Source organism: Mytilus californianus, unplaced genomic scaffold (genome assembly GCF_021869535.1).
Source record: "Mytilus californianus isolate M0D057914Y unplaced genomic scaffold, xbMytCali1.0.p SCAF_5, whole genome shotgun sequence".
NCBI lineage: Eukaryota > Metazoa > Mollusca > Bivalvia > Mytilida > Mytilidae > Mytilus > Mytilus californianus.
The window spans coordinates 37,469,246-37,486,099 of record NW_026262701.1 but is presented as its reverse complement, the minus strand read 5'-3'; the positions used below and the strand labels follow the sequence as shown (position 1 = coordinate 37,486,099).

At 30.8% G+C, this 16,854-nt stretch overlaps 1 protein-coding gene across 1 annotated transcript in view; it reads right to left on the bottom strand.

The window, feature by feature from the left end:
- The window catches only part of LOC127701832 (transcription factor 25-like), a 47,431-nt gene that overhangs the window by 8,209 nt on the left and 22,368 nt on the right, over nucleotides 1-16,854 (bottom strand). The window contains exons 8-15 of the mRNA XM_052205800.1: nucleotides 11,806-11,898; nucleotides 9,563-9,668; nucleotides 8,358-8,465; nucleotides 7,807-7,925; nucleotides 7,233-7,391; nucleotides 5,948-6,038; nucleotides 3,720-3,799; nucleotides 2,542-2,617 (exon numbers count right to left, since the gene is read on the bottom strand). Coding sequence (XP_052061760.1) covers nucleotides 2,542-2,617; nucleotides 3,720-3,799; nucleotides 5,948-6,038; nucleotides 7,233-7,391; nucleotides 7,807-7,925; nucleotides 8,358-8,465; nucleotides 9,563-9,668; nucleotides 11,806-11,898 — 832 coding nt within the window. The remainder of the gene's footprint in view (nucleotides 1-2,541; nucleotides 2,618-3,719; nucleotides 3,800-5,947; nucleotides 6,039-7,232; nucleotides 7,392-7,806; nucleotides 7,926-8,357; nucleotides 8,466-9,562; nucleotides 9,669-11,805; nucleotides 11,899-16,854) is intronic.

Sequence of the window (16,854 nt, the reverse complement as noted above, 5' to 3'; positions counted from 1 at the left end):
TTGAGTTAAGCTATTTCAGTTGATATTTTATAGTGTGTCTTTCTATGTTGTGATGTTACACTATTGTTTAAGAAAAAGGGTGAAGGTTTGGTACCATTAAAACGTTTAAACCCGCTGCATTTGTTTGCACCTGTCCTAAGTCAGGAATCTGATGTTCAGTAGTTGTCGTTTGTTGATGTGGTTCATAAGTGTTTCTCGTTTCTCGTTTTTTTATATAGATTAGACCGTTGGTTTTCCCGTTTGAATGGTTTTACACTAGTAATTTTTTGGGGCCCTTTATAGCTTACTGTTCGGTGTGAGCCAAGGCTCCGTGTTGAAGACCTTACTGTGACCTATAATGGTTTACTTTTATAAATTTTGACTTGGATGGAGAGTTGTCACATTGGCACTCATACCACATCTTCTTATATCCATACAAGTGTATATATTGTTTAGGGGTGGGGATCGCGACAGTTTACAAGATAAAAGTACATTTTCAAATTGAAGGGGGTTGGGATGACCCCCATGACTCACCCTATATTTTGGTTGATTTTTTTTATTGTCCTATGTGCAACTTCAAATGTTTTGGGTAGTTTGACGATCATTTAAGGTTTTTCTGGTCTTATTTTTTGTATTCCAGAAATAAAAGTATTAAAAAAATGTCCAATTAGTTATAAATAACATAATAGCCAGCTAGATAATAACAATGGCACCTATTTCAGCATTTATTGGGTAGAACACAAATCTAGGGTGCTCGCATAAGGCAGCTTAACTGCCTAAAAATATGGGGCGGGTGAGCAAAATTTTTTTGTTTTTATATATGTAGGACTCAAATCTATGGCGGGTTCCTAATCTATGGCTAATGTGACGTAACAAACGTCAAACAAATCAAATCTATGGCAGATTTTTGTTTTCTCCAAATCTATTGGAGATCTTTAAATTACGTCACAATAGAATACCGCAATATTACATCATCGCCGGCGCAAACTTTGGCGGAACTCATAGATTTGAACACGATTCCAGATGAAGGTATTTCCCTCGACAACAATTTGCGGATGGTTTAAAGGAAGATGACTTATTATCCGGAAGAGGGACAAAATGTGCTGTACCAGCCAAAACCCGCGATGAACATGGGCACCGCTTTTTTCAGAACCGGATATTTTAGAAAAGGAGTTATAGTAAATATTTTACTGTCTACAGCTGGCAAAGTTTATAAAGTGAAAGATAAAATTACCGGATACCAATATGATTTAAATCGTCTTCAAATAAAAATGATATTAACGATGAAGTAAATATTATTTGAAAATTCAAACTGTTCATTTTTATTTATCATTTTTGTTTTATAAAAAAAACTATCCCCTTTTTTTTTTTATAAGGGACTTACTAGTTGGTTTAATGAATGGGTTAAATAGGTAACATGCACAGATTAAAAAATGTTTATTTTTACGGTGCACATCATTTCAATCTTGAAGTCTGTATTAAGGTATATGATTTCATCATTTACGAATTTGATTGGTTGCCAACAAGATTTGGTTGACCCTTATGAAATGTTTATTTCACAAATATTTATATACATGCTCCCGTCGTACATGTCCACTTGTTTAAGATAAGTCATTGGTCGTATATGTACTGCATTGTTTTCCATTTGCACAAAATTTGCCATAGATTTGAAAACAACAAAAAAACCCGCCATAGATTAGGAATTTTAAAACTTGCCATAGATTAGGATTGTAAAACAATCTGCCATAGATTTGGGGTGGCATGACGTCACATTTACCATAGATTAGGAATCTGCCATAGTTTGGAACCCACCATAGATTTGAGTCCTACATATATTTCTTGAAAATGAGTTTTTTTGAGGCGAGTGTTTTACAAGTGACGCAAGCGATATAATTTTTTTTTAAATCGTGTGATTTAGAAGTTGTATTATTTATGTACATGTTATAACTGGGTAATTTCATAGAAAAAAGAGGAGCAACAGATGCTCTAATACATATAATTTAGAAAGATAGATAGGTCTATGTGTGTTGAAACAAGGATCGGAGGTGACGATGGTTCTAACAAATATTGATGTGTTTGTAGTCATCTAACGAAAGATTTTCAATTTTTGCATCCTAGAACAGGTCTTTAAAGGTAAAATGAGAAACGTGTTTGATAACTGTGTGCTTAATAACTACTTGTCTATGGCAATGAGCTGACACAACTGCATGTTGGCATCCCGATTTTTTACCTTTTATTTACGAAGTGATTTATCACACGTGCGTTTAAAACGATCGGAGCATTATAGGCAACAGAAAAGCGTCTATGTGAAAAAAAAAAATTCAAGGAGAAACTAATTTTGGAGCGGCTTGCTAACCAAAAATTTGCGGAAGCGGTAATTTTTTTTTTTAATTGAAAAGTCAATTTCTCCAAAACAGGAGCAGGAAAATCCAAATTGGTGTGGCCTTAAACATACTTCACTAAATATTGTAGTTAATAAAAAGGACACTATTCAATAATGTATTTTGTATTTTGTAATATAATTAATTAACAAGCAATGTGTACAGTAAACAATATACTCACATCAAGGTTAAAATTAGGCAACAGTGATCTAAAAAAGTTGGATAATGTGTTACTTTCTTGGTTTATTCTTCTCGTCCTGAAAAATAAAACAGTTCCTAAATGAACTTACATTGCAGCAGTTTATTAAATATGGATTAATGCTGAATCAAAGAAATATGGGATTCTGTTGGATTTTCCACGACATAAAAACAAAATTTAGGTGAATATGAAATATTCAAATATACAAATCTTTTTCAAGAAATAAAATGTAATACTTTACTGCCAATATATCTAACACCTATTTTTTGTATACCTTTTTCGAAGTCAAGATTTGCATAGTTGTTACCCAGCATTTTATTTGATGGAGTTTAAATACCAGGATTTCCAATCTATATTTAAATTCTTTAAGGAGCATTTTCAATATTTGATTATTTGATATAAATCGTTCAATTTGTTAAGCGTTGACTAAAAGCATTACAAGCTTTACTATATTCATTTTCTATTTCATTTTCAAAATGTATGGTGATGAAATTGTCACTGTAATATTTCTTTTGAATAAAATGTCAACTTAAAGTTTATAGCTATAATTTATGACAACTATTAATGAAGAGTAAAGTACATTTCAAAACCATTCCAATATTACTTGAACATGGCATTTCACGAAATATTAATTTATCTAGTTTCACTTTTTTTCAAGCAAAAGATGAAACACTGTAGAAACTTATTCCTCCATTTTTATGCCCCTTATGTCAATGCAGACACAAAAATGAAGAAAATATAAGTTCCAGATTTTTTTCAAGGTGCTTCTTAAAACTTTTACCAATTTTACATGTTCAGAGATCTTACCTTTGTGGTGATTGATAGCTGCTAAGGAATCTGTTGGAGGTAATAGACTATAACTTACCTTTGTGGTGACTGATAGGCAGCTACAGAATCTGTTGGAGGTAATGGACCATAGCTTACCTTTGTGGTGACAGATAGGAAGGTATAGAATCTGTTGGAGGTAATGGTTCATAGCTTACCTTTGTGGTGACTGATAGGCAGCTAAGGAATCTGTTGGAGGTAATGGATCATAGCTTACCTTTGTGGTGATTAATAGGCAGTTATGGAATCTGTTGGAGATAATGGATCATAGCTTACCTTTGTGGTGACAGATAGGCAGCTATGGAATCTGTTGGAGGTAATGGACCATAACTTACCTTTGTGGTGACTGATAGGCAGCTATGGAATCTGTTGGAGGTAATGGATCATAGCTGACCAGAGTTGTATTAGCCAAATCCTGTAATATAATTTTATCAGAACAACATTTATTTTATCATAGTTCATCTGTCCTTGACTTCATTTACTTAAATCATAGTTAATGACAAGATTATGTGATACTTGTAGCAAAACTTTTAACATAAAATCAATCATGATCAGTAAATCAGGCGAGACATTTCAGCATGTTGCACTATGTTCAATAAACTGCTTCGCTGAGCGCAGCTGGATACGCCTGCAGAGGTCCAACCCTGAACAGTTGGGGCAAAAATGGACACAATATTCAAGCTTGATACAGGTCTGAATTTGGATTGTAATTAAGTATTTGATATATTATAGGTTTCTGAATAAATGTAGTCTAAGAACTTGAAATTGGTTATATGAAAGATTTCTTGCTGTTGTGCAATACACTGTGCTGTTGCCCCATACATAGTAAATCTGTTGTCAGACTATAAACAAATAAAATCTTATAACATGAAAACGTAAAATCGAAAATTTATAAAAATCAAAAGGGAGCTTGCAAAAATAAATATAAACAATTTACCAAAGTTTCATAAAAAATGCTGAAAGCATTTTTGAGTTATTGTCTGAAAACTAAAAAAAACCCCATTTTGTAATGAATAAAATCCCATAAATCGGAAACATATAGTCTGAAATTTATAAAAATCAAAAGGGAGCTCATATCAATAGAAATAAACAATTCACCAAAGTTTCTTGCAAATTGGTGAAATTGTTTTTGAGTTATTGTCTGAAAACAGGAAAATCCCCCCTCTTTTAATGAATAAAACCCCAAAACTGGGAAACGATAAATTTGAAATTTATAAAAAACGAAAGAGAGCTCACGTTAATAGATATGAACAATTCACAAAAGTTTCATGCAAATTGGTGAAATTTTTTTTGAGTTATTGTTCGAAAACTGGAAAATCCCCCCTTTTTTAATGAATAAAACTCCAAAACTACGAAACGGTAAATCCGAAATTTATAAAAAACGAAAGGGAGCTCACATCAATAGATATGAACAATTCACAAAAGTTTCATACAAATTGGTGAAAATATTTTGAGTTATTGTTCGAAAACTGGAAAATCCTCCCTTTTTTAATGAAAAAACCCCCAAAACTCGGAAATAGTAAATCTGAAATTTATAAAAAACGAAAGCGAGCTCATGTCAATAGATATAAACAATTCACCAAAGTTTCATGCATATCGGTTAAAGCGTTTTTGAATTAATGTCCGACATGTTGACAACAGACAGCCGGACAGACGGTCAACGGTATACCATAATACGTCCCGTAAACGGGCGTATAAAAATAAAATATGTCATGATATTCAGGATCACCAATTGCACAATCATGGCAAATTTGTTAATTATATAATATGCATTTCATTTACATCATATAGTACTATCAACATCTAGAAAATAAACATCACAAAAGAAGTGTAGGTAACTAGCAAATGAAGCTTAATACCAACTATCAGGAAGCTCTGAATCATAGTTCCTGAAAAAAAATTGACAAAATTTCATACATGCCTCATATATAAGAAGTAATAAGTATTCAGTAACTGTGAAATCCCATTATACAGTAAAGCATGCTCACTTCATACGAAGCTTGATTCCAAATTTCAGGAAGATCTTCTTAACATCCTGTGGCACTCTGATTCATTTAGTTCCTGGGAAATATGTGACGGAAAGCCACCATTATGTGAAACTATTCAGTCAACAGGAAGTTGATGAGTGATGGAAATCAAAAAGCATCACACTGTATAGCATGCTCACAGGAAACTTGATACAAATTTTCACAAAGCTTTGATTCATAGTTTGAAAAAAATGTGATGAAAATTTCATACATTGTCATTGTGTGTAAGAAAATATAAGTATGCAGTAAACAGGAAGTTGATGACAGATTAATTTGAAAACAAATCACACAGTATACCATGCTCATATGAAGCTTGATATCAAAATTCCCCCCTATCAAAATTTAAGAAAGTTCTTATTTGTAGTTCCTGAGAAAAATGCAACAAAAGTTACATGCGACGGACAAGGATGGAAATAGCAAACTAATGTACATGTACCCCTCTTCTTCTTGGAGCAGGGGTATAATTAAGAAAAACTTTCAAATTTTCATGACATTTTTCATTCATTGTCCCATAAGACACAACATAACAGTCATACCTGTGGAAGAGCAGCCGTAGCATCTTTGATTTCGGATAACAATATATGACGTAAAATGTTTCTTGGTGTTCCTTGATATCGTGTTTTCCTTCTGTAACAAAATAGGAAATTTCTATTTGGAAAGCATTATCACTATAAATTGTAATTAATCTTTACACCTACTGTGGATTCATAAATTCATGGGATACCAATTTTTGTAGATTTCCTGGCTATAGGTAAACAATAAATTTAGATGTTGAACAATTATATATAGCCTTGTTTTCAGACTTTGGCCAAACCATGAATTAAAATATCCAGGAACATACATTTTTTCTCAATCCACTTAAATTGGTACCCACGAAAAATAAATGAATCACAATATTGTTTATGTACACAAATAAAATAAATTTGAGCTATACATATATATGGCTGTAGAAAATCAATTTAAAAAAAAAAAATCTATTAAAAAAGAAGAGATAGAAACTCCAAACTTATATAGAGAGACAACCAAAATTGAAAAATATGAGACAGATAAGAACAAGATATGTCATTAAAAATGAATTCCCTTGCAAGTAGAAGATAAGAAGAAAACACATATAAAGTTAATCATGAAAATCATAGAGGGTCACAAAAAACAAAAATAGAACTCAAAAATAAAGGCAATCATGGGCACCAGCCTTACCTAAAAAAATATTTGCCTCAGTCCTAATTATATTTGTATAAGACATACTGTGGCAAATATTATATCTATAGCTGTTGTCCAAATATAAATTCTGAATAGAAATATCTTAAAATGTGGCAATTATTGTAGTTTTAAAAGTTTGAGGCCTTATTAATTATGTAATAGGTTTACAAAGTATAACATGTTCTGACAGATAAATGTCTTGTAATCATATCTGGGGTGTTTGATATCAATTTGATTTGTAATATTCTGTTGTTATAAGAATCAAAGGGATAAAAAAAAACAATAACAAGTTTACAAATTAAAGCATATCTATTTTGGTAAATTTATATCCAGATGACAAGTAACCATTTTCAAACTTAAAAAATAGTTCATGCAGAAATAAAAAAAATAACTATTTTTGTCTCTATCACTTTAATCCTTATACACTGTTCATTTATTGTCAATCAGACCCTTTGAAAAGCAGAACAGTTTAATTTTACTATGTCTGAATACATTTTAAAACAGATGTTTCTTTAGACTTGGAAAAGAAAAAAAAAGTGTCTAGAAAGGAATACATGTATTTACATACACTGAATATATATATATATATATATATACACACATTATTTGGAAAATACCTACTTCTTACTGTATTCCTCCACAAGAGGATCTTTATCATTAACTCTTTGTAATACAACCTTCACATTTCTTTCTAACCACTGTAAAACCTCTGGTGGTTTCCAGCATGAATGGCAGCGTCCAACATATAAAGATATTAATTGTTTCAGAGCATCTGATTGGCTGTGGAATAAAATAATCTATGAAACATGTGACATTTTGATAAATCTATTCATAAGTAAATTAAAATCAATCTGAAAGATTTTTGTAATGATGTTCTAAAAAGGTACTTTTTTGCTTGCATAACTCGTATCAAATATGCTTTTAAATAGATGATTCATTCCTGGTAACTGTAAATTAATACTTTTATTTCACACTTTTGGTATTTCTATGTCATTTTATTTTTTTAATCTATATAATAACTTACAATTTCAATCTAAAGTAAGCTATTATCATTACATATATTGTGTTTGCATGTATATTAGTACATGGCTGTCCTACCGAAACTATAGTGGTATAATAACTTCTCCTTTTGATCTGTCATCAAAAGATAGGTATATATATGTTCAATGAAATAATATGTAAAATAGGACCTTACCTATACTGAGCTGTCGGACTAAAGAAACTGTGACTAGAGACTTCAGAATCAGGGTTAACACTACAGTTATCTAACAATGGCATCAGAAAACCAGGAAACATCATCAGTGATTTCTGGAGCTGGAATTAAAGGGAAACAATCAGAAGCCACCACTGTCTCATGATAAAAATGAAAATTGAACTTGACCTTCATTTAGTCACAGGATACAACATATCTAAACTTGAAAAAATTTCGTCAAAGCGTTTGCATGTTAATGAACAGACACTGTTTGGCAGCCGCCCACCCGCCCGCCATACATCCCCAAATCAATAACCGATTTTTCTTCCAAAATCTGGTTAAAAACAAATATAATTAAACAAACAACTTAGAGATTTTTTTTGTTTATATATGGTTCAATTGATCAAGTAACCATAGAATTATGACTTCAAAAATCAAAATTTATAATTTCTTAATGGAATAAAGTTACGACAGATTATTTGTGTGAGAGTTATTGGTGGAGTAAAATGCTTCAGTTGTAAATTAAATTGTATATTGTGTTAAGTATAAAGTACCAGATTATCTGCAGGAGTTGTATCTTCTCCATTTTTATCTGCCTGACAAAACATTGCTAATGGTAGCGAAAAAGCAAAGTTTGGCAACTGGGATAAATTTCTGTGGCCCTGAAAAAATAAAGCTATGGTACTAGAAAATTATATCATAGAAATACCATGTTTACTGGGACACAAATATTAAACTATGATGAAATATCCATATCAGCAATTAAATTTTCTTTAAATTTTTATCACAAATAAAATATAAAAAGATCAATATTCTTCACACAACAAAAATAAGCTTGTGTGAATGAAGAAAAAACAAAATATTTCAGGGTATAGAAGCAAGAACTAGCACTGTTGAAATGACAAACCAGAAATTAAAATACCTGGCCATTGAGGACTTACAAATTTTCATGTCCTCCTTTATTAATTTCTGAAATTGGACAAATTCAAAGAGTTGCATCATATCAAAATTTTTTATTTGTTAGTTTTATTCTGATATCACATATAAGGATGCTTGGGCTGTAAAATGAGATTTAGTTGAACAGGAGTTACTCTGTTTTAAAATAACAAGCTTTTTAAATGACTGTTATAAATTGATAGTATATTTATAACGAAACTAAAAAAGCAGAAAAAAATGAAGGGTCCGTGTCCTTGTTTTCTAGATATAAGCCATTGAAAAGTTGGCGGGAAATGATTCTCTCTAGATTTTTCACATATTTAACATTGGCACCTTTTTTCTTTCAAAAACTATGAAAAAATAACAAGTCTTTTATAAGATTTTCAAATATGGCTTTTTAAGCTATATGTTATAAAATTATGAAAAGAAAAATAGGGGTTAGGGGACAAAATTTTGAATGAAACTACATGGATAAAACCAGAGGATTCTGAATATCTGACAAAAAGTCAAAAACAAGAGGAGGGAACATCCTTAACTCTGATAATGGTTGTTAATACATGTACATTAACAAATTTTGAAATCTTGAAGGTAGAAATGGCACATACTTTTTGTGAATTTTGTTTTTGTGTCGTTGGGTCTCCTTTATTCATAAAGTTCTATCTAATTTGCTCATTTCATTTATAATTTAACTTCTAAAAGATGATGATTTCATTACTTGATTTATATCAAGTAGATTGTTATGTTAACATACTAATATAATAGAACCACTGATTTTCACAGAGAATTTTTTTTTCATACAACTCAATTTATTATGTTTCCTTACCTCCCATTCATTAAATAATCTGATAAGAAATGCAAATTCTTCAGATCTCAGAGCATAAAAATCTATCATTAATAATACACACATAGGGTCATTGTCTGGATCTAAACTGAAATAATATAAAACAAGAGGCTCTCAAGAGCCTGAATCGCTCACCTGTATTTCAGAGGAGAAGATTTTTAAATGTTAGCAAACTTGATGAACAAATTGTGTAAAATTGTCTTTAAAGGGCAATAACTCCTTAAGGGGTAAATTGACAATTTTGGTTATTTTAACTTTTTTGTAGATCTTACTTTGCTGAACATTATTGCTGCTTACAGTTTATATATATCTATAATAATACTGTAAATTCACAAATTATTGCGTGCAGTTATTATTGCGATTTTGTCATTTTAGCCTAAAATGCGTTTTTAATTTTTGCGATATTGAGAAAAATCCTGTTTAGTTCATATAAAAAATTTCAAAATGCGAATTTAAATTATTGCGATTATAACCCTGTCGCATTTTTCGCAATAATAAAAACATCGCAATAATTTCTGAATTTACAGTATTCAAAATAATAACAAAAAACTGCCAAATTTTGTTAAAACTACCAATTCGGTGGCAGCAACCCAACAATGGGTTGTTCAATTTGTCTGAAAATTTCAGGGCAGATAGATCTTCACCAATTAAACAATTTTACCCCATGTCACATTTGCTCTAAAAGATTTAGTTTTTGAGATATAAGCCGAAAACTGCATTTGACCCTTATGTTCTATTTTTAGCAAGGCAGCCATGTTTTTGATGGTTACAAACTTTGGATACAATTTATAAACAAGATACCCTAAGGAACATTTAGTTAAAATTTGAAGGTAATTGGCCCAGTAGTTTCAGAGAAGATTTTTAAATGTTAGCAAACTTGATGAACAAATTGTGTAAAATTGTCTTTAAAGGGCAATAACTCCTTAAGGCTTAGGGGTCAATTGACAATTATGGTCATATTAACTTTTTTGTAGATCTTACTTTGCTGAACATTATTGCTGCTACAGTTTATATATATCTATAATAATATTCAAAATAATAACAAAAAACCGCAAAATTTTGTTAAAACTACCAATTCGGTGGCAGCAACCCAACAATGGGTTGTTAGATTCGTCTGAAAATTTCAAAGCTGGTAGATTTTGACCAATTGAACAATGTTGCCCCATGTCAGATTTGCTCTAAAAGCTTTAGTTTTTGAGATATAAGCCAAAAACTGCATTTGACCCCTACGTTCTATTTTTTAGCCATGGCGGCCATGTTTGTCAATGGATCAAAACTTCAGATACAATTTATAAACTAGATACCCTAAGGAACATTTATTTAAATTTTGAAGGTATTTGGCCCAGTAGTTTCAGAGGAGAAGATTTTTGAAATAGTTTACGACGACGGACGCCAAGTGATGGCATAAGCTCACATGAGGCCCAAAGGGGCCCCGGTGAGCTAACAATATGTTTTGATCTGATCTAGTTTATATAGACAAGAGGTAACTGTATGGATCTAAACTGAAATAATATAGTATGCATTCTGGTAACACATTTATAAAATTCATAAAACACTATTTTTTCCATGTTATTACATTCATCAGAATAACTTTATAGTATGTGGGTGTTTAATTTATGCAAAGTAGCATGATTGTAGTTTCAAAGCTTGAGTATTTATCAAGCTAACTTGTTATAAGGAAATAATGTTACTAACAAAACATTCAGATTGACACCCATAACAACAAAATTGAAGCAAACATTATAGACAATAAATGGCTAAATGAAAAAACTGAGAAACCACTGTTATGAAAAATCGCATAAAACAGAGTTAAGCCATTAACAAATGAAACTAATATATGAGATTTAAGTAATTATTATTAGGAAAGCATTAACTTTTGTACTCTTCAAAAATAACTTATTGCATTTTTTTCTTTCTTAAGGCAAAGATTGTATAAACACATAACAAATATATTAATTCTTTTTAAGATTTTGCTTAAGGCACATTATTATTTTGCATTGAGGTAGAAGTTGATGTTCATTTGTTGATTGCCCCACTGTGAATCTGAGATGTAGACCAGCATTAAGAGCTCTGTTTCGTATCTTTGGGTTTTATTAAGTGCCTGTTTGACTTTTGTGTTGTATAGGTTTACTTCATACTCCTTCTTTTTCCTTACAGTAAGAAATGGTGAGATAAAAAAATCCTAGTTTGATATATATTTGCTATATAGTAGTTATAAAACTTACCTGAGCAATAATTTACAGAATTCTAACGCTGTCCTGTAACAACCTCTTTGTCCTACATAGGTTAAATGTTTAAAAAGTGTCAGGTAGAAAGGTCTGAAAAATTGAACAAGATTCTTGAGATGATAATGTTTGCTGCATACTTATAACATAAAATAAAACTGGCAAATGTATGAATATTTCCCTTCAAACAAACCAATTAACTTCATATGGTGTTACTCTGCTGCAATTTACACATAATGGAAAAAAATAAATTAATTTACCATATTATTTAAAAATATATTCTACCTAAAAACTTAAGGCCAAACAGTACACTATATAGTATATATACATTTAATTCAGAAATTATTGTGAGGTTTTTATTAATGCAAATAATGCAGCTGCTTGAGTATCGCAATCATAAGAACTCACATTTTGATATCTGATACATATATCTGTATGCAGATTTTCCTGAAATCGCAATAATTAATATCGTATTTTTTTCCCATTCTTCAAAAATCGAAATAATAAATGCACACAACAATTTCTGAATTTATAGTATTCAAAATTGACAAAAAATACCTCGTTTCATATTTCAGTAACTTTCTAAATAGATCATGAAATCATAAAACTGACAGTATTCTCACCATAAGCATGGGTAAAAATGTGGATAGTGTCCACATGTGGACACAGATGATGCCCCCGCTTGCATATCATATAGTTATAAAGGGACATAACTGAAGAACGGTAAAAGTGACACTACCCAAATTTGAATTTGATCTGAGTTTTGTGGTAATGAGCATTGTGTTTACCGTAAGTCTCATAACATTTGGTTGAGGCTAACTTAAGTAGAGAACATAAACTAAAAATTCAGCAATTTTTCTATTTGTAAACACGCATAACTCTAGAACGGTTATGTATAAGTTTTATAACATTTGGTTGAGACAAACTAAAGTTAGAGAACGAAACGAAAAATTCAGCAACTGTTATGTTTATAAAGGGACATAACTCAAGAATGGTAAAAGTGTTCTCACCAAATTTCGTACTCAATCTGTATTATGTAGTAATAAGCATTGTGTATAAGTTTCATAACATTTGGTTGAGGCAAACTAAAGTTAGAAAACGGGAACAAAAAAGGACAAGGTATGATAAGCCTCCCTATTGGCCCCCCTATTTTCTCATTTTTCAAATTTTGTTTTGGAAAGCTACTTATTATGTTGAAATATTCCCTTAGGTTTGAAGTTTGTTTGGATGAACTTCAAAACCATTAATTTCAGCAACTAGGTGAGGTGAGGGGGGTGAAAGGGCATCAAAAGCTAAAAGTAGGAAAAATTACGATTTTTGGCCTGTGTTTCTTAAAATTTAATAGCATGCGCCTACGTGACCCGGAGAAAGTTATGGCGATTTAGACAGCAAAAACAGTGATAATGACATTGTAATAGAAAAATTCCTGGGTCACGTTGGCGCAGGCACTTAAAAACTAAAAAATCGTTGTACGGAACACCTCCAAAGTGAATAATAAACACAATATCTGAATAATAACGGAAAGTTTACCCCCCTCACGTCACCTCACCCAGTTGCTGAAATTAAAGGGAAACTTCGCAAAAAAATAAAAAATTGATATTATGTCCATTCTGTATAAAAAAGCACAAATTCATAAATATTAAAGTTTTATTCTGCTAGATAAGAGATCACCATCGATTTTAAATTTAGAGTATCAATTCTCTGTGTGCGGCCATTTTGACATCTTCTCGGTTTAGAAACCCCGATATATCTATAAACCACAAAGGACCAAAACCAGCAGTAATCTAACGTAGTCGCATTTATCCGACTAACTAACTTGATACGGAAAATGTAATTATTTTTTTAAATAACTATGGTCTGTCATTTTAAAACTGTTTTTTCTTTACGAAGTTTTTGAAACAAGAAATTTATATGGGAATTAGTTAAAAAGTCAAAGTTCAAAGTCATAAATAAGTGTTCCGTGTAAAATCGTTTTCGAAAATCTAATTTGTTCATAATTCTTTTATGTAATAAACTTATTTAAATAAATTCGGACCTTCTCTTATCTGATCACCAGCATGGCTAAAGGAATTATTCCCTGAGGTATTGTGAGGTGACACGTCCAGGTATTCAAGCGATTTCCTGTCGGGTTTAAAAACTCTTATTACACAATTACATAAAGCATGTTCATGCATCGCTTCACTTCTGAGGGTATTGATCAGTGTACACGGCCGATAACTTGTAACTTTCCATTTTAAAACTATCAGGTGTAATATACATCTTTGTCTTGCGTGTCCGATAGTGATATACTAGTCATTACTAAACTCATACGCTTGTTTATAAATAACATTTCTAGTGTAAAGAATGATATTTATGAAAATCTAAATAATTCCAAAAAAAGATTTGATAAAATAAAAATCTATTTACATATTTTTCCAAGGGTAAATTGGGGAAAATGTAAGTATATACTCGTTGTCAATAATGATGGACATTTTGAAACATGAAAAACTATTGATTTAAAAAAAACGCACTTGTCGATCATTGGTTTATACGCCTAGATAGAAAGTTACAGAACTATAGATAGTCGCAATTTAAAATTGTATATTGAATATAAGAAAGAACATCTAGAACCAATTTGATTTAAATACAGGTCGATATCTAACTTGCTTTGGTTCATCGAAGTTATGGACATAGTGAAAATCACAGATTTATATTTCAATTAGATTGTTCTCGAACAGTTGACGAAATTCGTCATTATCACAATTGTTGGGTATAATGTATATTAATGTGAACATGGTTCTAATAGAACCTTATGCCAATTTTCCTGTTCCGACATGCATGTAATATATATGCCACTGGACGTACACTAATGATCCCCCAAAAGTTTATTTGAAGAAATAAAGAAACTTCACTCCGGATAGACTGATAGTAGTTGTATTAACGTCTGATCAGCTTGAGGGTTGATTAATTTATTACGTTAGCTTGTGGGGGAATAAACCATTCCCAATATTGCACTTATGCATAAAATATTAAATGAGAGTAATATAAGAGAAAACATAAATACGAAAAGTCGCATATCTGGTAAAAATAAAAGTCTCACCAACTATAGGATTTCACGTACAATTGTCATTATGATCGAAATAACGGACAGTCATTAAAATACATGCATGTACGCTTTGATAAAAAGGGGTGCCGCAGTTGCATATTATTCATCATAAATCTATTTCAAGTTTATACTTTCCTGTTATTCTTATCAGTTAACGCAGAGACATGTAACTATACATCTCTAGTTAACGACAATCAACTATATAAATATCTGAATCTGATGTGACTTGCCGTTCATCTCTAGTGGTTCATCTCTTTCTTCTTTTTTTTTTTTATTTGGGCAGGAACATAAACATTATTCGATCTCATTCCAATAAGACAAAGTTAAATTTCCTGTCAACTTTTTAATTATCTTTCTTCAAATGGCTGAAGTATTTATACGTTGTGAGATTTAAAATATTTTGATAAGGACATTAATTCCTGAATATGTAAATAAAGATCGCTTTGGACGGATCAAATTATATAATTGCAATTGGTAATTATCTATTTATCTATATATATCTTTATTCTCATCACCAAATACATAGGTACAGAGAAGACATGCATGTAATACAATACATTAAATACATAAACATAAATATACAATATATACAACAACAACAAAGACAAAAAGAAATTATTCAGGAGGACACACTCGCTTGTTTAAAATTCGTATAAACTTACATAAATTTATGAGATCTGTCCTATTTGTAGACGACATAATTTCAGTAAATAATATAATATTTGGCCTTATACTAAAATTTCGATTTATAAATTTATTTCTCTCTTCTCTAAAATGTGAACAATTAATAATGTAATGGAATTCATCTCCAATATCTAGCTTACATAAATTACACTTTCTTTTTTCCCTTTCTATATTGTACCATCTTCCAAGTTCGACTGGAAGTTTATGGTTACATATTCTAAATTTACATAATGTTAAAAAATCTTTTTCGTCTAAAATATTAAAATATTCTTCAAAACACAATAAATTCTTAAAAATACGATAATTCAAGGCTTTGGAACAGTTTTGAATAGTCTCGTTCCATGTTTGTTTGAATTGATCACACAATCTTACTTTGATATTATATTTCAACCATACATCATTTAAAAAGAGCTGTGTGTTCCAGATATAAGAAAATCCACATTCATCAAATATATTTTTAACACATATTAACCATCTAAAATCTATGTTTTTAGTACAATACAAGTGGTACAGTAGCTTATAAATAATACAAGAATACTTTGACTGCTTTCCCATAATTAATTTAGACCAGTAGGATATCATCCTTAATTTTACATCAATAGCAAGTGGAAAACGTCCTAGCTCACCGTATATCATACAGTTGGGAGTGGAAGATTTCAGATTTAGGAGCAACTTACAAAATTTTAGATGAACCTTTTCGATAATATCACAGTTACTGAATCCCCATATTTCTGATCCATATAACAGAACAGGTTTGACTACTCTATCAAAAAGATCTAACTGGCAAGAAACTGATAGGCTATGAAATTTCCCCCTTTTTAGTATCTCATACATCACTTTTGTCCCTTTTTCAACTTGTGATTTAATTGCCTTTTTATAATTTCCCATTTTTGTCAATAAAATACCCAAATAACTAAACTCTTGAACGATTTCTATTTCTTGATCATCTAAAACAAAGTGTAAATTGTCTGGTAATCTTCCATATGAAAAACATAATATTTTGGTTTTGGATACATTTACTTTTAATTTTCAGTAGTTACAGTATTCATTAAAAAAATCTAACTGTATTTGAAGGTCTTGTGGTGTTTCAGCCATCAAAACAGTATCATCTGCATATAATAATAAAATGATATTGAGAAATACATCAAGTTCATGTTCTATTTCTCCTGTAACTGTGAAAAGGCCCTTACAGTTTTTTGTTTGTAAAAAAATTTCCAAGTCATTTAAAAAAACTGCAAACAAAAAAGGGGACATATTTTCCCCTTGCCTTACCCCATTAT